Source organism: Anopheles cruzii, chromosome 2 (genome assembly GCF_943734635.1).
Source record: "Anopheles cruzii chromosome 2, idAnoCruzAS_RS32_06, whole genome shotgun sequence".
NCBI lineage: Eukaryota > Metazoa > Arthropoda > Insecta > Diptera > Culicidae > Anopheles > Anopheles cruzii.
In genome coordinates, this window is record NC_069144.1 from 33,505,740 (window position 1) to 33,533,614 (window position 27,875).

At 40.5% G+C, this 27,875-nt stretch overlaps 3 protein-coding genes across 4 annotated transcripts; 2 read left to right on the forward strand and 1 right to left on the reverse strand.

Moving 5' to 3' along the window:
* The first annotated feature begins 2,635 nt into the window (after nucleotides 1-2,635).
* On the forward strand, nucleotides 2,636-19,024 carry LOC128277499 (bestrophin-2). Of its 2 annotated transcripts, XM_053015962.1 has the most exons (8): nucleotides 2,636-2,975; nucleotides 10,159-10,269; nucleotides 15,194-15,365; nucleotides 15,426-16,274; nucleotides 16,387-16,648; nucleotides 16,731-16,897; nucleotides 17,593-17,788; nucleotides 17,872-19,024. In XM_053015962.1, exons 1-8 carry the CDS (start codon nucleotides 2,905-2,907, stop codon nucleotides 18,432-18,434), a joined length of 2,391 nt encoding a protein of 796 aa, XP_052871922.1. In that variant the 5' UTR covers nucleotides 2,636-2,904; the 3' UTR covers nucleotides 18,435-19,024. The 2 variants fall into 2 exon arrangements, with proteins under 2 accessions (XP_052871922.1, XP_052871921.1); XM_053015961.1 differs by having other exon boundaries at nucleotides 15,194-16,274.
* A 1,521-nt stretch (nucleotides 19,025-20,545) lies between these two features.
* On the reverse strand, nucleotides 20,546-25,634 carry LOC128277457 (transmembrane 9 superfamily member 3). Its single transcript, XM_053015912.1, has 8 exons — nucleotides 25,161-25,634; nucleotides 24,894-25,089; nucleotides 22,815-23,302; nucleotides 22,578-22,744; nucleotides 22,251-22,476; nucleotides 21,909-22,117; nucleotides 21,577-21,807; nucleotides 20,546-21,501 (listed from the first exon to the last, which is right to left on the reverse strand). The coding sequence occupies exons 1-8, from the start codon at nucleotides 25,290-25,292 to the stop codon at nucleotides 21,357-21,359; spliced, it is 1,794 nt and encodes a 597-aa protein (XP_052871872.1). The 5' UTR covers nucleotides 25,293-25,634; the 3' UTR covers nucleotides 20,546-21,356.
* Nucleotides 25,635-26,235: 601 nt separating this feature from the next.
* LOC128267785 (serine--tRNA ligase, mitochondrial) lies at nucleotides 26,236-27,773 on the forward strand. The gene has a single exon (XM_053004705.1). It carries the CDS (start codon nucleotides 26,259-26,261, stop codon nucleotides 27,555-27,557), a length of 1,299 nt encoding a protein of 432 aa, XP_052860665.1. The 5' UTR covers nucleotides 26,236-26,258; the 3' UTR covers nucleotides 27,558-27,773.
* The last annotated feature ends 102 nt before the right edge of the window (nucleotides 27,774-27,875 follow it).

Here is a 27,875-nt window from a genome sequence, read left to right on the forward strand (position 1 = left end):
GTTGGCAGGGTATGCGGTATCCAAATAGTTCGTTTTATTGCGTTTCCACCCGCATTCATTTCCATCCATGAGGGTATTTTCAACGTACTAGTACTATCGTGTTCATTACAAAGGTTCGCCTATTCTTTCACGGGTTTGCATTTGTATCCGGTTAGTTTACTTCAACCAGCATCCCACAAACATACATCAATGCGTAAGACGTAAGAAGTGTGTATCACTGTAATAGTAATTCTTTACTATTACAGTTAAACACTTCTGTGTTTTAATCACAATTGTGTGTATTAGAAGACCTTTTTGAGAAAACATTATGTAAAGTATTCTTAATATTGAATATTTGTATGAAACCGGAAACTATAAATTATAAAAACACAACATTTCATGCAGCATCATTAAAACCTGCCTCTTTTTTATGGTAGAGTGGCTAGCGAAACAAGGTACACTTGCTTTAGCAGAACAACAACGTTTATGAACTACGAGGATGGCAAATTATTTTTTAGTTAATCGAAAATCAGCTAAAAAATGCATAAATAATAATTCCGGAATAACACTTGATACATTTAAGCCTTGTAGATTCAGATCACCAACATGCAGATTTTTGGTGCATTGGTGCAAGATACGGATTATTTTAAACTACATTCCAACTCCGCCATCAAACTCAAACATTATTGGCAAACGGTGTGGTATTGTTATACAGTATTTTCCACAGCCCTCATGTATTATTGTTAACCATACTGTTTTTTGTGTTTTAGGGGTACAATTAAAAGACACAATTAAAATCACACATTACATATACACGTTAACACATTAGATAGTGCTCGCCGGCACGCGCGTCTGTGCAGGTCGCCGGTAGGGAACAGATAGATCGAGCCGGTGAGTTCTAGCGATCATCGAACCGCTTCGCTACTCACCAGATAACGGCCGTTATCGGGCGATACTTCACCCGATGAGGCGCGTTCACAAAACTGTTTTAATCAATTAAACCTATTATTTAACCTGTTTCATGTTTAATTGATCTAAACTTGTTTTATTTAATTTAATTAATTCTGTTAATTAAGCTTATCCTAAATAAATTGGTTTTTTTTCTTGTACTCGAAATGTCACCAATGCTCACAAGCTCTTCATTTTTCTCAGAAATGAACTTTTCTGTGGTGGTTTAAGGGTTGGTGTGGTAAATATCGTCGTTCTCGAACATGTCTCTCGTACTACACGAATAATTGTACCTTATCGATTAGTGCATTATCCTGTTGCAGGGAGAAATCTTAATCAATGAATACGTCTTTCTTCATTATTAATAACTTTTTTCATCATGTTATGGCAGGCTTTCGAGTCAACACTACCCAGAAAGGTCACTAATTTATCAGTTTCATGGGCAGTGTAAGAGATGTTTCCCAAAACATCATTATTCATGTGCTTTTTATGATGTTTTTACTTTATGTTAGAGCCGTATAAAGTATCAACTTGAAGTTTTGCATTAAGTTGATGCACTGTTAAGTATAGAACTGTCGTCTTTCGCGTAGATACCAGTTTATTAGTGTAGCGCAGACGAATGAGCTTTAAGCAGACAAATTGAAAACAAAAAAATACGAACAAACTTTTCAACATTTTTAAAATGTTGTTTATTGAAAAAATAAGCAGAAAACATGTTATGCAACTAAAGTTGATGATTATATGAAATATGATTTCGTGTATATGGTCTGAGGCCGCGTTAATAGAGCAATCGGTAGCGCTCGTCGCTGTTACGAAGAAGGCCATGAGTTAGAATCCCGGGACCAGTCATGGTCAAGGGTTCGATTCCCGATACCAGCATAACAGTTGACATGACGGGGTTGTTGGCGCCAGTGCTAACAACCCCGCCCGCCCCGACACACCGTTAAAGAAAGCAACAGAGATTAACATTGTCTCTGGTGCAGACCGCTCAGTTGTTGTTGTCGGATATGAAGAAGAAGAAATGCAACGTAATTAGCGTAATTAACAGTTCTGTGCACATAAAGATTCTTGTACTCAAAGTTATCAGTACTAAACTTGCTAATACAATCAGTTCAAAATTAATTTCAATCTAATACAACACTTCTGACATAGCTGCCACATATCTGTCACTTCTGACATTTTCATATCTGTCTAACACCGTCTGGCTGGTAAACACTTGTCTTTTGTAGTAGTCTTAACTTAAAAAAAAACTTATAATACAGGATTATCCAGTTTATTACATAACATTAGATATAAGTAGTTGGTCGTGACTGAATGGCAAAACTATGGTCACTTTGGTTGAATTCTTATTCTCGCTTCGTTGCTATTGATGCACCACAAATCATTCCATTATCCGATGTTTAATATTGAATAATTGCATGCTCATATGTTGTTCACAACATGTTAATGTCTGATCTACTTCAAATTAATCCTAGCGCAGTGAACTGTGAGTTTAAACTTAACAGCAGAAAATAGATAATCATACTACATATACACTCGCACATATTTGCATATATTTCATATTAAATTTATATCTAACTCTTTTGATTCAATAGCATAAGTCGTTTCAAAAGTGACCTAGTGTCAGTTGATAGTGATAGTGATGCTGTGCAAAATGGAATGACCAATGTAACGTTGTGCAGAAATATCAACTAAGTTCACCCTGTTGATCTTTTATGCAGTGACCTGTCCATTATACTATTCAGACAATGATATTTGGTGACAAGTGAATTGTATCTCTTCGTAGTTAGTGTGCACAATCAAACATATAAATAGGGTGCAGTCTCCAATCTCTACTTCCTCCCTGCTTAATCGTGATCGGAACTTGTGAATTCGTCAATGTGAACGGGTTTCCAGATGTGTACCATTGGTCATTCACACTAGCTTCCGCTTAGATTCCGAATGAATTAAGGTTGCGATTGAACACGTGACGACGCAATGACTGTTTCATATTCCGCGGAGGTACCAAATGGTAGCAATTTTGGAGTGTTTTGGCGAATTCTCTGGAAGTAAGTACGCGTCTACGACACCTTAAACTACTTTAATGCAACATTTTTCTACAATATCAATTCCCATAAACAATGGCCTGAAAAGATTCCAATTTATCATAGATACACAATGGTGGGTCCTTTACTCTTTTCTATATATTATATCTTATATTATTAACAATAGTGAAATAACAATGTAATTCTGTTTGTTTTGAGGCGTATCATAAAATTTGTATATACACGAATAGAAAATTAAAAAAAAAATCTTACTGAGGCCCCACACGATCCATAACATTAACGTAACATAACAAAATTTGACACTTAATCGGTAAGCAGTTGTCAAAAACTTTGTGGCTCAGCGGACCCTATAACACGACGTTATACAGGGCGCATACCAGGTTTGACACTATGTTACGTGTTACGTGTTATAGTTATGCACCGTGTGGCAGCGCAGTTATATTTCAGACCTGCCTCACGAAGCATAACGGATTTGACACAAACTGATCGATGTTATGTCAAATATTGCTGTGTTATGTTACAAGTTATGCATCGTGTGGCCTCCCAGTTTCAATATGTAATTAAAATAAAAAAGCTTCATAGAAAGTGCCTGCATATTTAAAAGCTGTTTTGTTCAATTTTAAAATTTAGAAGATGTCTATCAAGTTTCTTTGAACCATCTTTCTATAGCCTTTCGTCATTCAATGGGTTGTTTCATAATTCAATCGAAATAACGTTCATTATTATAACAGCTTTTTAAACTAATTTTCAAAATATGGAAAGTATACAGAACATGTTTTTCTATTGAACAGGTCCTGCATGAAACAGTGAGGTTAAATGTAGAACAGTACACTAAATGCACCCAAAATCTCGTATCCAATTTATATTTGTGCGTTTGTAACAGAGATGACGTTAACATGAGGGTTTATCGAAAATTGCAATTTCGGTTTGAGAATCAAAGTGAGAGTGCATGTATTTTACATGTATTGTATGAGAGATATTACAATGTATTTGTAAACTAAAACTAATTACACACATTAAGCTTAAACTAATTACTCACATCAAGCGACAAAAGGGCAGTGTGGTAGTCGAAGAAGGGGATTTTGGGATATGATATGCAAGGATAGGTCATAACTTCTGCTGGAGATTATTGGACGTCCGCGGTGTTGCTTTAATTGTTCATTTCTGCTGCTCCAAGTGTCATGGTGGTTGAAGAATATTTATTACCACTTCTTCCTATGGCAAACGATTAATATGACGATGGCAGTTGATATTCAGTTCCGTGTTTAAACTGTTTTAATGCACTTGACCATGTGCCGACTCTTCATTGCTTGCGAACTTATGGGTGAAGTCTTGCTGGCTTTACCATTTACGAGGCTAGCGTGTGATGTTATTCTCAGGAATGACTTACGTTAGTATTCGAAGTATTCGTTTCCTACCTTTAGTAAGCATCACGCAGACGACTTGCTGTGACTACAAGTTATATCATGTAGTCCGCAGAAGAGTCTAATGAATTGTTGTTTCGCATGGCTAACAGGTAGAATGTAGATCGGTGTATTGTTTCACATGGCAAAGCTACAGTGAATTGTTTTATATTACTGGGTATGTGTAGGTGTCAATGTTCCTTTTTACGCTTAGAACTGCCTAATACTTTTTTCGAGGTTATTCGTTGTTCGTCTAGTGTTGGTCTAGTGACTTTAAGTTTTCAATATTTCACAAATTTATGTAAGCGTATAGCGTTCTACAAGTTGTATTTCGTAAATGTCAAAGTTTTTACCATATGTTTACGATTCCAGAATGAAGTTAGACGTTTTAAAAGTTAAGTAAACGGTAGTTAAAAATCCTAAAGCTGGAACAACACGAAGCGTAAAACCGAGCGTAAAATAAATTTGTAATGTCAAATCGTTTATGCTTAGTGTGGCATGCTTAACATAAAAAAAAGTTTATACCGAAATGTCAAACGTGTTTTTGGCCTGAGAAAAAAGAAATTGAAGAGGCAAGTGGATTTCTGAACAATTGTTTTGTACATTTTGTTGCTGTACCAGCAAATAAGAACTTACGTTATCCTCCATTTGTAAACAAAGCGTTTCACAACAGTGTTTACGCTTGGTTTTACGTTTGTTTTTACGTCTCCGCGGACGCATAAACTTTTTGACATACGCGTAATCGATTTGACATTACAAATAAATTTTACGCTCGCTTTTACGCTTCGTGTGGCCGCAGCTTAGCACTTGATGGATCACCCTGGATAGATATTTTTCTCCGTGTATTGCACACATTCAAACTCAGTCGATTCGTTCGGCACCGCTTTCTCTGTTCCTCCGATACAGCTCGCTTTTGCTGTGTGGTAGGAACTCGAACTACGTTTTGAACGACATGCGCTCCATAAGCATCCAAATTTGCCTCCGATGAGGGTACCCATCACTTTTACATTTCGTTTAGAGCGCGGGCACATTTTGTTGCTAGAAATACAGATGTTTTACAATATGTGTATATGCTTCTTTAATTTGAACTGTTTCTTTCAAAGCTCAACATATAAAATCGTATCCCGTTCCCAATTTTTTTTGGGATCTGAACAGATGGAAGTCGCTAGGGGCCAAATCTGACGAATACGCTAGATACTCCAACTATTCGATTGATTTTTGCCATTTTCAAAATGCTCTTGTGACAGGGCGCATCGTTCCATTTTTAGTGAATGCGGCACCAATTTTGCACACAGCTTTCTGAAACCCAATACTTCAGTCAAAATGTTGGTTATACTGTTCAATGAGATGGCTAGGGCTTGTACTAAATTTCTTTCAGTGATTTTCCAATACGATATTGTGTATTTTTTCTACGATTTCAGGTGCTGTGTCTATTTTTCGGCTTTTTCTTACTTGGATCGTACTACTGCTGAAGGCTACTACGACCACGTTTAAATTCAGAAACCCCCCCTTTAAACCCGTTAATTGAAGGAAAAGAGTCCTTATATACTTTCAACATTCGTCCATAATTATGCTTTGCTTTTAAACCTTCCAAAAGTAAAATTTCAATCAATCAATACTTGATTTTTTGCATTATAAAAAATACTGTGACATTTCGATACTAAATGGCCTGTCAAAAGAAATTAAGTGACCGATTTAAATGAAACTTTACATACGTTCATATGAAGAGTGTACCAGTATAACAAATATTAAATAGGCTCGTAGCAGCACCCTCTGGTATCGAACGACAAAACATAGTATACACACCCTACACCCTGTATTATTTGGGTTTTTCTTCAGGCCGAGATTGTCCGCAGTTTGCTCTGTTCCTATGTAAGCCTGAGCTACATCGGAGATTGTTGAAATGATGGATTCGCTATTCACGAGCTATTCACTCAATAATCTTTTCAAGGATATGTTTCAAGGATAATCTGATCAGTGGCAGTTTTACTTCTTTCGAAGTCTCCCTGATAGTTACCAACTATCTAACCAACGTTTGGCACCTTATGCCTTGAGGTATTACGATTACGATTTACGTTTCCTTACATCAATACGCATGTTTTGTTCACGGTGATTGACTGTACCTGTCCCTTGTTTTACTATTAGTTTCCAACTATCTCAACAACGTTCGTTCCTGCAGAACAAAGGAGAAGATGTTAGAGGGTGTTATCAATATAGTTTCTACATAATAGTCTGTCTCTTTTTTTTAATAAAGATAGATAATGCCGAGATTTCAGTTACGAGGCATCAACTACCCCATATCTCAGCTATAATTTGATGAATCTTGTGTACCACTCTCTACCCTACATTTTTCTTGAGCTCGGCTACAATACTTGGTGCTTTGTTATTCTTCAATCGACGAATGGCCCTTGGGATCTTTTCAATGCTCGGTAGCACAATTTTTTTCTATCCGCTTCTGGAGCCTCTGGCCGCATCTGGGAGCCTGCTCGGTAATTTAGTCATAGAATAATTAATCAAAGTGCTAGGCACATCACGAGAGGACCACTGGCTGATTACTGGTTAGATTACCAACCGTGACCTGCAGGTGACCTTTGATATGAAGTTATTTTGGCGACCTGTTTCATCTCTTCTTATTCGACAACAACCGCTGAGCGATCTTGGCCTGCACCAGAGACAAATCTTTGTTGCTCTATGTAATGGTTCGTTTTTATGGGCGTGGTTGTTGGCTCCGCGTCAACCCCCCGGGCGGCTGTGGGGTTCCGGGATTCGAACCCAGGCCAGCTACGTGATAGTGACGAGCGTTACCGACGGGGTAACTCTAGTGCACCTCTTTGTTTGGTCGCATTCGCAACATAAGAACATAATTTATTTTAATAATCTAAAATTTAAATAGCGGTTTTAAAAATACCATACTGCTGGAACAATTGAAGGATTCGTGCGTGTAAAGAGACGTATTCGTGTATTGCCGGAACAAGCTAAAACATTCGTCAATTGCCAGAGCAATAAACCATCGGAGGAAGTGTCGTCATAGTACGCATAATCGTGTACCCACGGCGCCGCAGCGCAAAGAAAAAACCGATGCCAACCAGTTCGAGCAGCGAAGTTGCAGGAACAGTAAATCTGTGGCTGGCAAAACGTGAGTAGTGTGAGTGTAATAGTGAGCCAGCATCAGTGAGTCGTCTGAATCGGATAGAAACCACGTGTGTGAACCCTTTGAGGCAATCCGGTGTAGGAGTACTTAAGTACGTAAGGTTGAGTCCGATGAGATCGCTTCGCTCGCGATAGTACAAGCGGGTAGCGATTGATCGGAGCGTTGCGCACAAGCGAGCACCGATACCAAGATGCTCCGGCGAAACGTGTAGCGCCGAGTTTATGCAAAGGTGCGCAGTTGTGAAGGGGCTCCGTGCAGACTTCAACGGATCCGCTTACAACGATGCACAACGAAGAAACGGACCACGTGCTGCGCAGAAACGAACCACGTGTTATGGTATGAACCATAACAACTCCGAGGAGGACCATGGATCTCGCACCAATCCGCTAGCCAGCTCCACGACCAGGCGAGAAAGGTAGAAGCCGGAAACACACTTGGAGACAGCTGAGGAGCAGCAGACTAACCTATGAAAACACCCAAAGAGAATTGGATCCTAAACGAGAGTGAAGAGGAGATACCCAGAAAGCGGGAGATAAGAGCGGCGTAACTAAAAAGATTGAAACCCGTAGAGTTTTCAAAAAAGCGGTGAGGACGATGCTATTTTCGACGGATCGACACTGATGATCGATAATGATGACGAAAAACGATCATGATGACTATGATATCCTTCGATCTTTGCTAGATAATTCGATCGTTGCAGAAATAGATGATGATCACTTCGAAACCACTCACCCACTTACCACAAGACACCGACGCCGAGCCTCCTAACCATTTTCTGTCCACGAGTTCTCCAACGGCAGTAAGCCCTCGATCTCCTTCAACGACAGTCCTGCCGTGCTAAAGCAGTCCTGAAGAACTCCGAGTAGTACAGGGTGCGCCATCTAGCGTTCTTTCTTCGTTTGGTTATAAACAAAACGGCTGAATATTTTTCAATGCTTGAACATTTATTTGAAAAGATGATTCATCGGAGTTATGTATAAAATACAATTTTTGTTGCAGAAAATAACCAGTGCGCCACCGAAAAGCTGCTCATTCCTTCGTAAATCCTTCAGCGTTCGATTAAACGCTTCCATGCACTCATCCCATACAATATTTTTTTCATTTACGGAGATAATTTTATCTTTTTCGCTCTGGTAAAACACTTTCCGAACGGCATGATAAACGTTGAAAAACAGTCGAAACTAAGTTGGTAAGATAAAACTGGATGTTTACTGAAATTTACCCAGATTTTGTATGGGAGACCACCTTTGTAAAGAGGAAAGGGGTTTCAAACATTCACCAGAACATTTCCTCTTCCCCTAAACTCCCGCGTGCAGAATTTGGTTCGATTTGCTCGAAAACAACCCGAAATTTGCTGAATTTTCTTTCCCGATTTAAATTTGCAAAACTACGCTGTGCAAAATTTCAAGTGGATTGGTTCAGTAGTTTTGGAGAAAAAACGGTACACACAGACACACAGACAAACATCCATTTTTATATACTCGTATATAGATGGGGAAAAAAATCTGTCGTGGTGCACGCTGTATAAGACAGCTCAAATCAGTGGAAGCGGAAATGACAAGGAAGAATTAAGCGTTAACTAGGTTGACGAGGCGTTTACTGTCATTGAGCAGAATGGATTGGTGTCGATGATCAATCAATACGTGTTCTATTTGGCTGGAATAGCTCCGTCCGGGGACACCCAGACTGTGAAACCACTGTAGATTGTGAAACCAATGTATTATATTGGCGATAAATCGCCTCCCTACCAGCGTTAACGTTGAAGTTCCATAAAATAATTGTAAAGTCATCTTTAAATCGAGTATCTGGTTCTTTTTGTAGGGTTCCATAGAATAGGTCCTCTTTCTCTTCCGGGTTACCTACAGTAAACGATGAATAGGCTTTTCTATCAGAATTTGCCTAACAATGGTAATGTGCATAGTCCTTTGTTTATGATCCTGAATTTGATGATCGTCGACTTAAGTCACGAATCCACGACGAATCCTATTCAGAGAAAATGTGGTCGTGGTCATGGCAGCTATAGTAGATGTCGCAACTGCCACCATGCCTATTTTGCACACAAATCCTTGGCCAACACATGTATTTTATTGCTATGAGGTCCATTTGTAGCCTGACTAGGGTTTTCTTCAAGTTGACCGCTCTTCTCAGAATATGAACGTTCCACGAGGCTAGTTTCATCTTTAAAATCGGTGTCACGTTTAACATTGTTACAACATAGGTCTGTTGTCGTAAGAAAGGGTATAGTTAAGTGTTGTCTTCCTTACAGTCATTTTTTACTATATTTTTACTCTGTCATTGGCCCCGCCGGCTGTCACGCCGGTAACCAACTTAATTAAGTTGTTTATTGAGGGCTTCTCGCGAATTTTATCCCGATGCTTCACAACTTTGAGCGTTGCCGAATACTCCATGCCTACCTCTAAAGAGGTAACGCTTCTTTACAAAAACGGTTAAGGACAACACAAAAGCCTTCGTCTTCACGAAAACAAGTGCATGACGATGCCCTGTTAACTAGCGTCATACGTGGTGCATAAAATGCCTGCCATGACGACTTACTTTGAAAGTCTATAAGCTCTTCTTAGTTGTTACTTAAATAAATGATTTTTTTTACATAAAACATGTTTCGTTTTTCCAGATGGCGCGGTAGTGTATATAAAGCTGTTTGGCGGGAACTCTTGGCATATTTGCTAGTCTATTATACACTTAACTTCACTTATCGATACGGTCTCAGTGAAGATGGGAAAAGGTGAGTATTACTATTGTGGCGGATAAATCGTGATATGTAAAAAAAATCATAAAATAACTTTATTTGTAGCAATTTGCCGAAGTTTGTCGCAGTTTGACAATAAACCAATTTTCTTATTATTATTTCTTAAGAACAGTTCTTTAGTTCTTCGTTTGACCGGGTGTCCGTCCGTCTTTCCGCCAGGATGAGTGGCCGCTGTTGTGCACTCGGGTGCTGGTGCTGGGAATGATCGGTGTCCTTTTTTCTTCTTTGCCATTTGCGGTCGTTTCTTTGCAATTTCGGCCTTCAAACACTCCAATAACGCTGTACAATATTCACTGTTGATGGTATTATCCTTCTCAAGATACAGTGGTAGACAGTCGCTTAGCCGCACCAACAGTTCCTGGAAACAAACGGTCCGCAAATCCGAGTAAACATGTTTATTCTTGTTATCACTCTATTTTTGAGTTGATGTATTTATGGTTAGCTTGTATAAGAAGTATGGTTGGAATATTTGGGTATTTGTGAGCGCTGTGCCATAAACTATGAAAAAACGTCAGTTTTGTGCTTGCGAAAGTTGGACATTCGCTTAGCCGCCCCGTGGTAATCGGCTGACAGAAGAAGAGCGACGATTGATCGCATCACTAAACAATGATGGATGTTCTAATCGTTCAATTGCATCTAATATCGGAAGGTCAGAGAAGGTGATTCGAAATTTCGTTCGAAAAGGACCCTCATAGGATATAAAATATGCTACAAAGGGAACACACTAAAGTTTCCTTGCGGCTTAAAGGGCAAATAAGACAGGAAGCAACGCAGAACAAGCTATCGTGCAAACAAATCAAAGTTAAATTGGATGTTCCTGTAACAGAAAGACACATTGCACGCATTCTGAATACTTCCAACAACATTAAACGGAAAAAAATGAAAGGAAACCCACAGTTAAGTGCTATCCATAAAGACAATCACCTAAAGTTAGCTAGAAAGCACAAGGCATGGGGGCCGGAATGGCGAAATGTAATTTTTTGTGATGAAAAAGAGTTTAATCTTAATGGTCCAGATGGTTACAGTTGTCATTGGCATGATTTAAGCCAGAACGACACTGCCAGAACCAAATGAAATTTTGGAGAAAGGAGTTTGATGGTATGGGGGCCATTCTCATACCATGGAAAGCTTCCAATTTACTTCATTTCTACTCGAATGAATTCAGGCATGTATCTGTAGCTACTAGAAGACGCTTTAATTCCTCACCTCGAGATTGGCGGGAATGAAGACCAAATATTCCAACAAAACAATGCATCGATTCATGTTTCCGAGAATCCAAGGCTTGGTTTGGGGATAAAAATATCCCTCTCATCGAACGGCCAGCATGCAGTCCTGATTGCAATCCCATTGAGAACCTATGGGGTATTTTAGCTGGGCATGTTTATGCAAATGGACGGCAATTCGATAACATTTCAAGCTTACGTACAGCCATTCAAGAGTGTTGGAATAACATCGACAAGGAAACCATTGAAAAATTGTCGGAATCTATGCCAAACCGCATATTTGAAGCGATAAGAAATGTTTCACTTTTAAAAAAACGGGAAAAAAGCGGCTAAATGACTGTCTACCACTGTAGTCGATGTTGAATACATTACATCACACACACCCAAAACTACCGAGGCTATAACCTATCCTGTCGATAATTGTGCTTTCGGCCGCTTTGGACGAGGTTCACCAAATGCTTTCCAATCAAATGACGATAGTTTTATCATTGTCACATATCGATGCAAAAATTCCGGTTTAAACATGGCTAAACACTGCTCAGAACCATCAACACAGTCAATAAGGAATATTACATGCAAGTTATGCGCCGAAGCTTATGCTTATTACCCGAAGCAATCTGTCACTAACGCCCCGAATTTGCGGGAAAACCGAAATTGGCTGTCGCGTCCCTGCTAACACATCGTGGTTTCTGCGCGAATTTTTGGCCCATAAATGATGTGTACCGATACCGTATTCCCCAGATCTGGTCCCCTGTGACTTTTTCCTGTTTTTTTCTTTTTCCAAAACTGAAACTACCGCTTCGTGGTCAATAAATTTTGAAGTACACGAAAATCGACGATGGGGCAAATCTTGTCCAAACAAAACAGTTGTCACAAATTGACTCATTACTCGAAATGGCCGAGCTTTTCACCATAAGTGAGTGACATGAGTAGCAATCTAACGCAACAAAAAAATCAAAATTCGAACATACGTAGCTCGTGTAAATAAAAAATGATCAGAACTGTTTGAACACATCTCGTATAGATGGTCTGTTCAATATATGATCTGTCCCATAAAGTATCCAGAAGTATTCAGTTCTTTTTCAAAAATAATTTATTTATTCATGAATAACTATTTTGTCCCCTTCTAAGTAATCCTTGTCGGATCGTCTGTCGGACTTCAAACATTATTTCTTTGTGATCTGGTTCAGGTCCTCCTTCGATGTGATTGTGATCTTGTTCAGGTCCTCCCTTCCTTCATCTCCACAATCGTAGAGTAGCGTCGTCCTTAAAAAAGTCGGGAAATACGGTGTCTGTGGCATCATTAGTGTGTTGTTTTTTGACCAAAAATTCGTCCACAAGCAACGAAGTGTGAACAGCGGCGTTAACAAGGTGCAAAAGTCAATTTTTGTTTTCCCACAAATACGGGCGTTTCTTGCAAATAGCGCATTCTTCCTTTCTTAACCGGTAATAACCGCTGAGCGGTCTTATCGTGCACCAGAGACCAGGTGTTAATCTCTGATGCTCTCTGTAACGGTTCGTTTTTACGGGCAGGGTTGTCGGTACCGCGCCACCCCCGGTAAAGCCGGTATCGGAAATCGAAAACATGTCCGGCTGCGTGACAACCGGTCCCGGGATTCGAACCCAGCCCAGCTGCATGATATTGACGATCGTTACCGACTGCTCTATTAAGTAAGTATGAGCAAATTGCGCATTACTTACAGGTATTATTCCTTATTGGCCATTTACCCCGTGGCAAGAACTCATGATGCACTACGCCGCTGCAATCGAAGAAAATTGTAAGCAAAACCTTCACATTCGACCGCACTTGGAGCGCTCTCTTCAGTCTCGGCTCGTGCGGCAGCTACCATTAGGATGATTGAGCTTTGATTTCCTCGTCATAACCATACACCCATGATTCGTCACCAGTTATGACCTTCTGGAGCAAGTTTGGGCCGTCGCGGACAGAGTCCAACAGCTCTTAAGCAATGTTAGTGCGATGCTGTTTTTAGTCGAAATTGAGCAATCAATGGTAAAAATCGAATGGCACGAGCCAATCGATATGTTTAGGTTTGTTATCAACTTTTCCAACGGTGCTTCGACGATTGGCCAATACTATTTTCTTCATTTCATCCATGTTTTCCGTTTTTGTTAACGTGCTCGGGCGTCCGGCACGTTCTTCGTCGTTCACGTCTTTTCGGGCCTCTGAGATCATTTTGTACCACCAATAAACACTGTTTGGGCCAACCGAACGTTTCGAATGCTTCCGCGTACTTGATTTTTTTTTACACCAAATTTGACACAGTTTTTTGATTCATTTTATGGAAAAGACAAAAATCGACGATGAGTCAAAACACGTGCAAGCAAAAAAGTTGTCAAAAATTAAGTGAGCATTCAAAATGACCGAACTTTTCGACATAAGTAAGAGACATAACGCCACAAAAAATCGAAAATCTAATATACGTATTTTTCCCATCTAGATCCACTGTAAAAATTAACACAAAAAACACGAAAGCACGAAACTGTTTTTGATCGATTCTTTTAAAAGTAATTAAAGTAGTGTCAGTCAAAAGTAAATCACAATTTTATGAGTAGAATATCATGAAATATACTAGGGGTGTGCATTGAGAATCGGAATGCCGGAATCACACAAAAATGTTTATAAAATTTTAATGCGATTTTCTTTTTTATTCAAAGTATGTGCCACCGCTAGCTATACATTTGTCCTATCTCTCTGCTAAATCATGGATTCCCAGACGAATCAATTCTTCGACTTTTTAAGTAAATTAATTAGTCATCCCATTTCGACTTCCTCGTAGAAAAACGAAGGGCTGCTCAGCCAATACGTGTCCCATCGATGAAAATGAATGATATTCGGAAAGAACCAAGTCTGGTAAATAACGCGGGGAGGGATAGCAACTCCCATCCAAGTGATTTGATAGTATCCTCAAACAGTTTGGCTTTTTGATGCGCCTGGTGCTTGATTCCACGGGCCACCAGGCGCCCCCATTGCAACCCACTAGAATTGCATTTTGGTCGTTTTTGGTTCAAATTGAGCATTTGTTGTCAGTAGCGATCGGAATTAACGTTTCCATCAGGATTTAGGAGCTTGTGAAACACCACACCTTTCTGGTTCCATCAGAAAGTCCGTTTTTTGGAGTCCTTTGACACTTTTTTTTGTTAAGTCAAAATCGCCATTTTGAAGTTTTTTAAACCACTTAAAGCACTGCGATCTTCCAAACACAAGTCCCGACAAGCATTTGGTGTGATTCCGAAACAGTTTTCTTTAAGAGGAGCAGAAAAATAATAATCCGCGCAAAACGTCATTTTCAGGCACAAAAGTTGACATAGTTTAACCCTTTATGATGATGGGTTGCACACCGAAATAATTTATTTTTCGACCTGAAATCATTTACCTGATGTCAAAACAAGGAAATGATGAATGAACAGCAAAACTGGGAAGTCCCAATCGGCAGGTACAGCCATCTTTTTAACATTCCGATTCTCAATGCACACCCCTAGTAAACAACTTTCTTTTGAAGATTGGTACTAATTGAAAAAGCGATGCCTAGCATCATCTACTATATGTGTTTCACTAGCGGCATCTATGAAATAGGATATTGTATTGTTGTTATTATTTATTATTCTGTTTGTACTATTACACTTTTGCATTACTTCCGCTTGTTCTATATCGAAAGGGTGTTTGAACGAATCCGTACATACTTTGGCCAGCAGCGAGAAACGGTGCCACTTTCGTTCGTGCTCGGCTTTTACGTCAGTTTGGTAGTGAAGCGGTGGTGGGAGCAATATCGGATGTTGCCATGGCCCGACACGTTGGCGCTTTTTGTGAGTGCTGCCATACAGGGTAATGTAAGTAAAACTTACAATCATTATATAACTTATACTTATAACCAACCATGTTATCACCAGGACGAAACGGGGCGCCTAATGCGACGGAACATCATGCGCTACATGGTGCTTTCGTACGTCATCACGTTGCAGAAAATATCACTGCGCGTAAAACGCCGCTTTCCCGGATGGCAACATCTTGTTGATGCCGGTTTGATGCTAGAAAGCGAGCGAAAAATTTTCGAAATCATGGACGCCAAGAGCCCGATGTCCAAATATTGGATGCCGCTTGTCTGGGCGACCAACATAATCAACCGAGCGCGTAAGGATCAGCTTATCCCTTCCGACCACATCGTGCAAACGCTGCTGATGGAACTCTCCGACATCCGGCGTAGGCTCGGGGGCCTAATCGGTTACGACACCGTCACTGTGCCACTTGTTTACACGCAGGTTGTAACACTGGTGCTGTACTCGTACTTTACCGCTGCAATTATGGGCAGCCAGATGATTCCAACATTCGATGCTGTAACCGGAACATACCAGGAGCTAGACGTGTTCTTTCCTCTTTTTACCGTGCTGCAGTTTGTGTTTTACGTGGGCTGGTTAAAGGTGGCCGAGGTGCTCATAAATCCCTTCGGTGAAGACGACGACGATATCGAACTGAACTGGCTAATCGATCGACACATAAAGGCGTCCTACATGATCGTCGATGAAATGCATGATGAGCATCCAGAGCTACTGAAAGATCAGTATTGGGACGAAGTAGTACCAAAAGATCTACCGTACACGGTTGCTTCGGAGCACTATAGACGAGAAGAACCGAAAGGATCGGCCGAGCATTATAAGGTTAAGGAAGCAGACGCGGTTTACGCCAATATCGGTGCAGTAACCGGGAAACGGATTATAACCGACGAGATGTACGCTGATTATGTAAGTAGTACCTACCTTTTGATTCCGACCTCTTGATTGTTGAACTCATTCATCTTTCACAATCGTACCATATTTTATTTTACTGGCTGTCCTACTGTCTACAAAACTACAGGAAAGTGTTGACACCCCAATGGCCGAAAGGCGTAAAGGATGGCTCGGAAAAGTTAGTCGCATGGGATCCGGTCGCAGCTCGTCGACGGCATACTCATCTGGCGGGTTATTCGCTCGTAATCGTCACAACTCTGTGTATTCAAGCCCAGAGGCAGGTCTCGGACAACCGATCGTTTCCGGTGCCCCGACACCGAAGGTAAGCCTTTACGATCGATTTGTGAGCCGCAAGTCCGGACGACACGCACGGCAAATAATAAAACAAAGTAAGCAGTTCGATATAAATTCTATCCAGCATGCGAACACAAAATTTCATATTATTCAAATTCGGTTAATTTGTTACTCCAGATTCCAAGCTCAGTTTAAACGGATCAGCTATGTCGAATGTACCACAGAAATCTCGACCGCGAATTCCAACGCCGGATGTGACTAAGGAAACTCGTATCCCACCATTCGGCACAGTTACGACAAGCACGGCGAACATCGCCTCTGGCGTTGCGTTAATGGCGACACAGGTAAATCTATTAGTTTAGTAAAAAAAATCTCGCATTGAAAAAAAAGTGTGTCTTGAAATGAAGGATTTCGTTTTAGTTTCATTCAAAATGTAACTTTTCCCGGTTTCTTACTTTTGATTATTATATCACTTTTGATCAAACTTTTTTTTAGTTATTCAGTTCAGTCCTTCATTTACTTCATAATAGTCTGTTTTCACTAGGTTCGTATAGATTGGAATAGAACTCGCATGACATGACCAACCCATCGCAGCCTTCCGAGGCGTATACGCTGCACAACATTGAAGTCGTCGTACAGTACGACAGCTTGCTGTTGTTCTTCTTCTTCTTCTCGCTGTTGTTTTTCGGAGAAGATCATCTTCTCCATTGTTCCTCCACACATACCGGGCTGGACAGAGTACATGTCTCAGATGCGTATGTTGGTACTAGGACTATAAAAGTTCCGTATAACCCCAGCTTCGGCCGAGCTTCAGCTCGAGATGACTCCGAACTTTCGGTCACCTATTACTTCGTCGCAATGCGCATCGTTCGCCGGTGTTGTTGATAAAGCCGGTAATAGTTTTGCCAGCATGAATTTGGTCTGGTTTTCGTTTATATGCAGACCGAGATTGCCCACAGGTTGCTCGATCCCTAAATAAGCCATCCCTAGATCCACATCGAAGAGACATCAATCTAATGATTCTTATCAATTGTTTCAGTTGGCCAACAATCCATCTGTTTATCCCACCACCACGCCTAGCATCAACAATAACGACGCACCAGTGGTCGGGACATTGCTGCTTGCACCAATCAAGGAGTTAGATTCCACCTCAACGACCAATACTCTCCATTCGGGCCAATCTACGACAGCAACTCTGGCCAAATCAATATTACCAACAACGCTCAAAAGCAATGGTAAATGTGGGAAAATTTACATGAACGACATTCCCCGTTTCTCACAATCGTTTTAATGACTAAACATGATCATACCTTTACAGAGGAAACATTTTCTCGGCCTCGACCATACTTCGCTGTGACACCGTTCAATAAAGACGGTACGAACCTTGACTTGGCTCTAAACAACTCAGCAAACCTCGGAGAATCGACTACAAATTCCCTTGCTGCTAACACAGTTATTGTCCTACCGACGACAGGAACCGCCGTTACAACCCTTCCCTCGAATACAGCTTCAGTCGGAAGAACAATCTCAGCGGCTGGTTCAGGTTTATCACTCAATGCAATCGATGGTTCCGGTAGTGACGGGATAGTTTCTGGTGGCGGCTTTAGTCCTAGCATAAACGTACCGACCACCGATACGGTCCTACCTATTTCACTTACTTTCACCGTAACACCGGTAATCAACACTAGTACTACAACTAGCAGTATCATCATCACCGAGTTGCCTTGTGACGAGGGTAAGGTAAACACGAGTCTCACCGTCAGTAACGAAAAGCTAAAACCGAACGTTTCGAGCACTACCACCATCACCAGCGAAAGCTCAACGTCCACCAGCTCATCTTTGGGCAAGCAAAAGCCTAAGCACGGGGAAGTGTATGTCTAGCATGAAGGTCAAGTCACTGCAATGAAAAACAGAACAAGAGAAAAAAGGTGATATTGCACTTGTAGAAAACCATAGATATGAAGATTAAATAGAATGTGCCAATTTTAAAAATTTTCTGCAGTCACTTGATGCGTCCATTAAACGCAATCGCTCGTCTATGGCAATCGTTGGTCATGGTCACTAACCTGCGTTATCATTATTTGATACAAAACTAAATAGTTTGTTTTTTAATTCTGTTTGATACTTCATTTTAAAGATACAAACCAAAGTATTTCTTTGTGACCAATATGATGCAGTTACTTAATATTTTCTTATTACTTCAATCATATAAGAACATTTTTTTATCGTATGCGTATATCGTTATTATTATTTATTCGTATAAATAAAATGATATATCATATACGTATAACGACTCATTTTAACTTAAAATGCCAGATAGCGTGTTAGTATGGTTCAAGGTTCAATTTTTAGCGCGTAAAAAATGTATAGAAATTCTTTCGCCAAAATAAGAACGATAATGATTTTAAACTAACATCCAGGAAAAAAACAAAGAAAAAGATAACAATACAACTGTTCTTTTTTAAATATAAATCGCCTTATATAAAAAGCGGGGGGGATGTAGGAAAAACAACCTTTAAAATAAATGTGATAAATGTATGTCTTCGCGTGTAAATGTATCTAGGGCATAATCCGAAAACGGACATACGAGCCTATTTTTTAAGTTCGCCCGATACTAGAGAACCTCTTGATGTCATGATGACACCCACATGGTAATTGCTCACTGGTTTTTACTTGCTTGCTGGTTTTTTACAGACTTAGGGAGTATATTGCTATTGCTGCATCGTCGCTATTGGTTTCGTTCTAAATGTTGCAGCAAGCGTTATCTTGGAGAACTTGCCGTAACTTACATCGTAAAACCGATCATAACCTATCCCGAAAATCTCGGATTTGAATTGTTATCCTTCCCGATTTATTCACTAGATGTTGCTCTTTCGGACTACTATTTATTCCGTTGCACGAGTAACGATTTGGCACCGCAGCGGTCTACTACTTAACCGATCTTCAGTTCGGGATAGCTAGAAAACCACGTGGTCAATTTTGTTACTCATGGCTTTTTGCCCGGAGCAACAATGTATGTAATCAAAGTAAATAGGATAGAACAAGTCCAGAAACAAAATGCGAAGTAAATAGGAAGGCGGAACCCAAAAGCCCGCACGCCCGACTCCTGAATGAAATCAAGAGGCCAAGGTGAACCTAGTTCCTCGGCTACGAAACGAGTTCGTGTCCACAAATCGGCCAAAAAGTTGGTAACATCAGATTTTAGGCATACGAAGGGTTTTGTTGGGTTGTTGTTGAATAAAATCAAACTGGTAAATCAATAAATTCCGATTATTATTGTAACCTTTTAGACTTAAAAAGGAGAAAAAATGTGAAAAAAGACCTTAGAAGAAAATAATCCATCAGGATTCTTTTCGGATCAGGATCCAAGCCAAACATCAGGACAACGCACCACATCACAAAAACACTTTAACAATGGCAAAAAACCATGAATTAAAGTTCGAATTGTTGGAGTATCCACCGTATTCACCAGATTTGGCCCCTACCTCAGTCGTGGAATGTGCTGTTGAGCGCGCTCACGTCGAAGAGCCGTGGGCAGTAAGAAACATCAGTTCGTCTGCAATATGAAGCTGCTGCAGGTCAGTTTTGACGATTAAGGTTGATACTGGACAACGACATTCTCATGGCATGACCAGCTCACCGGAACCTGGCGATGCTTATTATTGAGGTCGTCGTACATTGCGTTCAGCTCGCTGTCGTAACGTATGCGTTAAGTTGAAATCTCAAAACTAGGTACTGTTGTCAATAAAGTCTTATGATTAGTGCTAAATTGCAACCTGGAGCCATGGGTTAGTGAAATCTGGTTTCACACTTCCACGGTTTCTACGGATGAGCTAAGGCTCCAAAAAGAGTGCCTAAGCATTTGGCTCTTCCCTAATACTTGTTGAAATCAAGATCTTGTGATCGTTCCCAATCCGTGCATAGCCTACCACGTAGTATTCACTAAAGGAAATGTTGCCAGAGGTGCACGATCACGATTTCCATGGAGTTTCCGCCAAGGACACAATGCGCAATGTCACGAATGTCGCGACAGACCATTCATATCGTTAATAACGCATCCACATACGCTCGCTTCTGAGGTCGTGACCTAGCCATTGTGTTACAACATTTGTTCGCGAACAAAGAATAAAACTTTATTTTGCATTTTTTTTCTATTTTTATTTTTTTTTGTGCATCAGCTTCAGCAGCAAATCTTTTCATCTTAAAATTTTTATCATCTTCTCCCTCAAAACACGGAATAACGCAATATTTAAAAACTAAACAGGATCCAAGTACCTCCGATTCCAAGACGAAAACATCGCACGAGAGCAACATTTTCTTGACCCTACCCATGACTTCTGTTTTTCATAAATTCTGTAGGCATTTCAGATTCTTGAAACTCGATCTAGCGATCACGAAATGCTCTGGAATCTGCTCTTCTGGCGTACGAAATAAAAAAGCTTTGCGACGAAATTTAACAAATGTCACGATTTTTGTTACTTTTGAATGCTTTTTCATTCAGCTAAAGTAATAGTAACATTGGAAAGTAACCGTGTATCAATGTCCTCGTTTAAGCTTTCAGGGTTATTTTGTTTGCCAATTTAATTATATAACATACTAAATTAAATTATGGATTACACAAGATTTTGCATAAGTTCCGTATTCTGCTGCGGCTATGTTCATCGTCATTTATTCATTAAACCTCAGTCGTAGATTTCGGATACTTTGACAATCGCTACCAACCACCCTCTCTATATTTGCAGATACAGGGATTCCACGTTACTTTTCGCTGCATTTTACTAGCGCAAGCTCGATGTGTGGATTTCAATCAATCTTTACATTGGAATATATCTTCCGCACAAAGATGTTTGTGCCAAAGTAGCCGACCGTTCCACAAATAATGCCCAATGCACCAGAAAAAAGCGCCATATAGCCAAAATAGAACGACGTCTGGAACAATCCGTACATTCTGAAAAAAAAAATCATACATTACGAAATTACTCATTCGATCTGACCAGGTGCAGAAGCTGGCTGTCGTACTCACTTCGTTTTGAAGAAAAAATAATAGAAAGAATACATATACACGTATATCGAAGTAGAAGCAGCTGCCATGAAGCTGGTCCACTGCCATCGGTAGTCCTCTGCATTCAGCAGAAAGTACGTGCAGACAATCGTTACACACACAGTCACAATGATGAGAATCAAAAACACGAGCAGCATGAAACCATAGACATAGTAGATTTTGTACGCCCAAAACGACGTAAAAATAAAATACCTACAGCAAAAGTAAGAAACAACAAATGATACAATCGTTACGAAACTTGCAAAGTTTTAGAAATCTTTAATTAATTTAAAAAAAGACTTAATTTGACTTACATTTCGATAAATATGGATCCAAACGGTAGCAACCCACCAAGAAGTATGATCACAGCCGGTTCCATGAACCATTTCTTTTCCGGGATAGGCCGTGGAACCGCATTGACACGACACGGATGGTCTGGTTGTCCATCCAGATTACGTCCCACAATGGTACCGATCAAGGTTAGTGGCAAAATTACAAATATACAGATACATGTGACTGCAACCTGGAAATGAAGTGATTAACACATATAAAACACTACAAACCACAGTAAAGGATACAGGAGGTTTTTTTTATCTTAGGGGAACGGACTGAGCCGTATTTATAGGAGTAGTGCTGAATTTTTACAGTCGTATTACCATCGTTCCAAATGGAATGGCCCTTGAGGCGTGATAATAGATGGCGATGAAGTTGATAAAGAATGCAGTCCCGCAAACGAGTACCGGTACAACAAAAGCAGACATAAGCATCTGTTTGATCCACAGCTTTCCACCCATCCGGGCGTATAGGGAACCTCCGAAGTATCCGTTGATAGGTGACGTGGCCGCGTACACGAAGATCGTTGTAGACAGCATTGAGCCTCGTCTAATGTACACATTACGCCATCAATCATGACATTCAAAAGTTTTAAAGAAATCATAGATTATTAGCCTTGATCCATTGTTATCCCGTGCACGTGTACTTACTCAGTATAAAGCTCGCCAAGAATTGCAAATGTAATTACACACAACACTACCGAAGTCAATTGATAGCCTGCACCAACGAGGGCGGAAAAAAGCATCACATTTGAGGTCGGACGGAAAACATCCCCATGAATTTGTTTCCAGCCGTACTCGTCGCCCAAATCGCGCTCCTACAAATTAAGAGTTAAGCAAAATTCGTTTAACATATACTCTCTCGATAATAATCTTCTGATATTTTACCATATCATCTGCTTCTTCATCCTTGCTGTACCTCGCATAGTCTTTACGAAGGGTGCGCATTAAAATCATCGACACGAGACCAACTAAAAATATGACCATCATGAAGCTGTTGAAGATACTGAACCAGTGAATACGGTGCTGAAAAAAATTAGGATCCAGGTACTTGTCGAATCGATCCTCAAATTTCACCGAGCTTTGCTTCCAGTTCACCTCATATGTGAACTTAATTTTGGCCCCGACACGCAACAACTCCTTGCGTTCGGGAGTAAGCGTTACGTCCACAATTTGTTTGCCGTTAAAACTGATGTCGAATTTTTTGTGGGTATAAATGTAGAACTTTTTGTCTTCCTCCTTGCCTACAACACCCCAGATCGGCAAATCATCGATGTACATCTGGTACCAGTACTGATTCTTCACCGCATACACAAAGGCCTTTAGCTTATCCTCGGTCAGTTCCACCATGCAGATTTCCGTTGGGCTGATATCATCTACACCGTTACAATAAGAAACACATTGAAAAATACGATAATAACATACAAAAAATGTATACTGGTTATGGTAAGCATATTCTAATATAAAATATAATCGCATCAAATTGCTTGTACAAGGTGACCAAAATAAGAAAAGTAATAAAAAGAACATTGTAATAATAACGTTGTAATACAGTTAAATACATTACAAGAAGAAACCCCTTAAGCTCTAAATTATTCATCGTTCAGTCCTTCCAAATACTTATTCATTATTTAGCAAATGATGCGTACAACCCAGAAGTAAGATACGATGCCGATGAAAGAATAAAAAAACAGGCCAACGCTTTTAAAGTACCTCCGACGGCATACAATTATACAAATCCGCCATCTGTACGAAGCTAAGTTACCTCGTGCTGACGAAATAAAAAAAACGGAATAGACATCATGCTAAATCGTCTGGAAGTGATAGAGCTGCGCACACGGATCGCAAGTTTCAGTGTGCTCCCATGACGTCGCTGAGAATCAAGTTTAACAAATTCGTCGACCGAAGGTTCCGGGAACTGGAAGAGGCGTACAAACTATACAACATGATTGACTACATAAATCGAGGAGGCTTTTACTGGGCATAGTCCAACTATACGCCGAAGCCTTATACGCTGCAAGTTACTCTAAAGTAGAAGAGAACGGGAGAACAACGTCCCTTTTGTTGAACTTACGTATAAGTTTCTAATAGTGTGGAGACTCATCCAGAGCGAGTTTCTCATTAGATACAAGCTTGAAATGCGCTCAGCTGCGCCCAAAGTTCTTTATTCTCACCGTCGCGACAAGTTCTTAGCACTACCCGCCGAAGATGAAAACGATACTGACCCTGTCTCAAATTTACTAAAATTCGTAAATACTTAAACACCGTCTCCGTTTGCACCAACGCAGCAAGTTGCATCTAGTATAAAAAGGATTGCGCAATCCGGCTCTCCAATCATTCCTCCATCTTTTCAGCTGAAGCAATAGCACTCAACCTTGCACCCTTGCAGTGGAGAGGTGCACAAGCTGAAATCAACTGAACATAATTTTCTCTGACACTGCAAACGTTCTACAGGCTCAGAAAGATTCCAGAAAAGATCATTCATAAAACACCTTGAGAGCACCCTATCACAAAACCTCCTCTGGTGGTCGTTAACCTAACCTACCAACCCAGACTCCACACCTACGCAGTAGAAATATCACCCTCTCGCAGTGATGTCACCCGAAAAACCTCCAAAACCATTGGCAACCACTAGCAACGTGCATAGAACTACTCCTTCAGATACATATAAACCTCCATGCTCCCCTGAACCGACATTCCCGCCAGTTAAGACACGAATAAAGCCCTTTGTTCAAAGTGTCTATGATAACAAAATATATTAAAACCTCCGTTGCGCCCACAGCAATAAATCCATGCTCCATTAAAATTCATGTACGCCAAAAATGTTACTGTCATAACCGTGAACCTCTCGACTTTTGTGTTTGTAAATTGTTGATAAAGGCAAAGTCAGCATATTCCTAAAGCTGCCAATACACTAATTCTTATTGCTAATGAAAATTTGGCATAATTCCACTGTAAGCTTCTTACCTTTAAAGTCAATTTCGTACCCACTGAACTCCAGTTCAACTCCCTGAAGTGCTTCGCTCATTGTTTCATGATAATGATTAATCGATTGTTTGGCGCCGACACAGAATGGTAGAGAGAAGTAAGCATACGTTTCCTGTCGATTGTGATACGGCCCGACAGTGTTCATCCACAATACAATTTCTTCATGATCATCATACTAAAAAGAATAATGAGAATAATGGTAGTTTGATCACAAAAAACTATCCAGATGCCAAGCAACATACATACCATATGATTGTGCTCATCAGCTAGCGTGTAGGGTATAATATTCAGTAAAACGGTGACTGTGATCATCACAATTACCTCCAAAGTACATCGCCGTAGTATTAAATGGAACTTCATTCTTCGAATGCTTAGCATCAGCGTAGCTGCCGGTACCTAAAATAGCGCTATTTGTTCGCTAAGTAATACTTATACTTTTCCGATTTCTTCTGAAACATGTACATTCGTGATTTAACCAATCACTGACACATCGCATCCGATGCCAAAGGCTCCTCGGATTTCAAAGGTACAATTTACAACCCACCAGAAGCCAGCAAGCCATACACAACTCAGTCCAACGGTTATTCAAGAAACATTCTTTAGCATCAAAAAACAATAATTCGTAGGATCTATTTTCTGGATTCTGGATCTATTTACGGTTCTATCTATAATTTACAATTTTGCACTCGAAAATGTTTGTGGGCCAATTGACAGCGAATATCTTTGCTGCACACGGAAGAAAAACACGTAGACAGAACCGAAAAGCAATGACTTTTGCTCCTTTTCACCCTCACGCGATTCTTATGAGTTTGTCCAAAATAGCAAACCATAAGCAATCACTTTACCCGTTTACCCGCAGCCTTTTTAATGGTAGTAAGAGTGAGAAACAAAGCTTTCTGACGTTCACCACTTTTTTGACAGTTGACAGTACCGTAGATTCGCGGAAATATCTATCTGTCATCCCCTGTCACACAAGATTGCACAATATTTTGTTATTATATTCCAAAGTAATTTTGAACACAGTAGTTTTAAAAGCAACTATTTTTTCTTCACAAATTACGAAAAATTCTCTTAAAGCCATTTAATGATCGGATCAATTGTTTAAAATATACAAAAATATTTAAGAAAAATCAGACAAAATTTTACCTATCCAACTACCTCTTAACTTTGTATGGGTGTGTGTGTGTGGTTGGTTATATTTCGATTTGGGTGTGTTGAAGCTCAGCTTCGTCGATCGACGATTTTGTAACAAGTGCGAACAGATCTATGCGAAAGTGTGGCTGAAAGACGGCATAGCTTGGCGACTAAACGATTCATTGTATCAACTCTGGTCGGTGATACGAAATGCTTCTTGTGAAATGGACACAAAATCCGCTGCGGAGACAAATCAGCCGATATACGTCACATCACCGATTCGACCTGCGGGGCACCAACTATGACACCGATTATCTCCTCAACCGAGAAAATGTGTTCGCAATCGAGGCCAACATAAGACAACGCAAAGGTGTCGGTGACATACGGTTGATACACGAATTGAACGAACAACTTCACATGGTTGATAATTCGCAGGCGGAGCATCACTTACTAGCCGGGCGACTACAGAGTGAAATGGAGAAAATTCCCAATCGCACCCACCCGGACGTAGTATCGTACGGCAATGTACCGAGATTGATGAAGCGGTACAACGAACCTTGCGATACTGATGGTCGAAAGTACTATGAATTTGGGGATATGTGCAAGAAGATGAACTACTACAGAATGGAGAATCTGGGCAACTTCACCGGCCATCGTTCTTATTATCTGACGGATGAGCTGGCCGAACTCGAGCACGCTTTGATTGGTTACACGATCCAACGCTTATTGAAGCAAAATTTCCGCCTCATATCAGTGCCTGATATTCTTCCGGCAGGCATCATTGAGAGCTGCGGCATGAACACCAGTGGTGATCGCAATCAAGTCTACAAACTGAAGCATGAGCGAAAAATGCCTTGCTTGTCCGGCACGTCGGAAATGGCTCTGGCTGGCTACTTCGCTGGGCAGCTGTTGCGAACGAAGGAACTGCCGCTCCGACTGGTGGCCGTCAGTCGCTGCTTCCGGGCAGAATCCTCAGCTCTGCACGAGGAGAAGGGCATCTATCGGGTGCACCAGTTCACGAAGGTAGAAATGTTTGCCATATGTGCACCTAATCAGTCGGCTTCGATGTTGGACGAGTTTCAGGAGCTTGAGGTTAGTCTTTTCGATGAGTTAGGACTTCCGTTCATTCTACTTGATATGCCTGCGTGCGAACTAGGAGCTCCGGCCTACCGGAAGTACGATATCGAAGCGTGGATGCCAGGCCGTGCGATGTACGGTGAGATATCCAGTTGTAGCGATTGTACCGACTTTCAGTCACGTCGCCTCGGAATTCGAGTTGAACCGCCGCTACAATTCGCACACACGGTTAACGGAACGGCATGTGCTGTTCCACGGATGTTGATTGCACTATTAGAGAACTTTCAGAACGAGGACCACACAGTGTCCGTACCGGTGCCTCTCAGAAAATACATTAGTGGAAAGCAGCGTCTCTGTCGACGGAAGGTTCTACCTGAGCTGAAGCTTACCAAGCGGCTCCAGCAGGAAGGTGTTTTTGCATTTACAAACTAGTAAACTGTGATAAATACGGCTCAGTACAAAAGAGAGCTGACGGACGGTTGCTCCCCCTTGAAATAACATAACTTTATGGCATTCCCAATTTTTAAGCAAAAATGGAATGTAAAAATGTTATCAAGACTGTTAATGTCATTTTCTTGTTCTTAATTCAATTGAATGAGATTTTTTGTACTCTCATGATTGCAGATAACATACGCATTTGCATCATATACATTCAGAATAAAGTGCATAAGTTGTTCTCCGGGATGGGCGAAAACACCCAAAATTTGTGTCGTCATATTTTTTTCATAACTGACCGTTTTATTTATTTAT

Coding starts and splice junctions, on each gene's coding strand:
- LOC128267785 (XM_053004705.1), top strand. CDS start 26,259: ATGCTTCTTGTGAAATGGACACAAAATCCGCTGCGGAGACAAATCAGC.
- LOC128277499 (XM_053015961.1), top strand. CDS start 2,905: ATGACTGTTTCATATTCCGCGGAGGTACCAAATGGTAGCAATTTTGGA. Junction 2,976..10,158: donor TTTTGGCGAATTCTCTGGAA/GTAAGTACGCGT, acceptor TCGTTTTTCCAG/ATGGCGCGGTAGTGTATATA. Junction 16,898..17,592: donor TTGCGTTAATGGCGACACAG/GTAAATCTATTA, acceptor CAATTGTTTCAG/TTGGCCAACAATCCATCTGT.
- LOC128277457 (XM_053015912.1), bottom strand. CDS start 25,292: ATGCTAAGCATTCGAAGAATGAAGTTCCATTTAATACTACGGCGATGT. Junction 25,090..25,160: donor CTGATGAGCACAATCATATG/GTATGTATGTTG, acceptor TATTCTTTTTAG/TATGATGATCATGAAGAAAT. Junction 21,502..21,576: donor TATTTTTTCTTCAAAACGAA/GTGAGTACGACA, acceptor TTTTTTTTTCAG/AATGTACGGATTGTTCCAGA.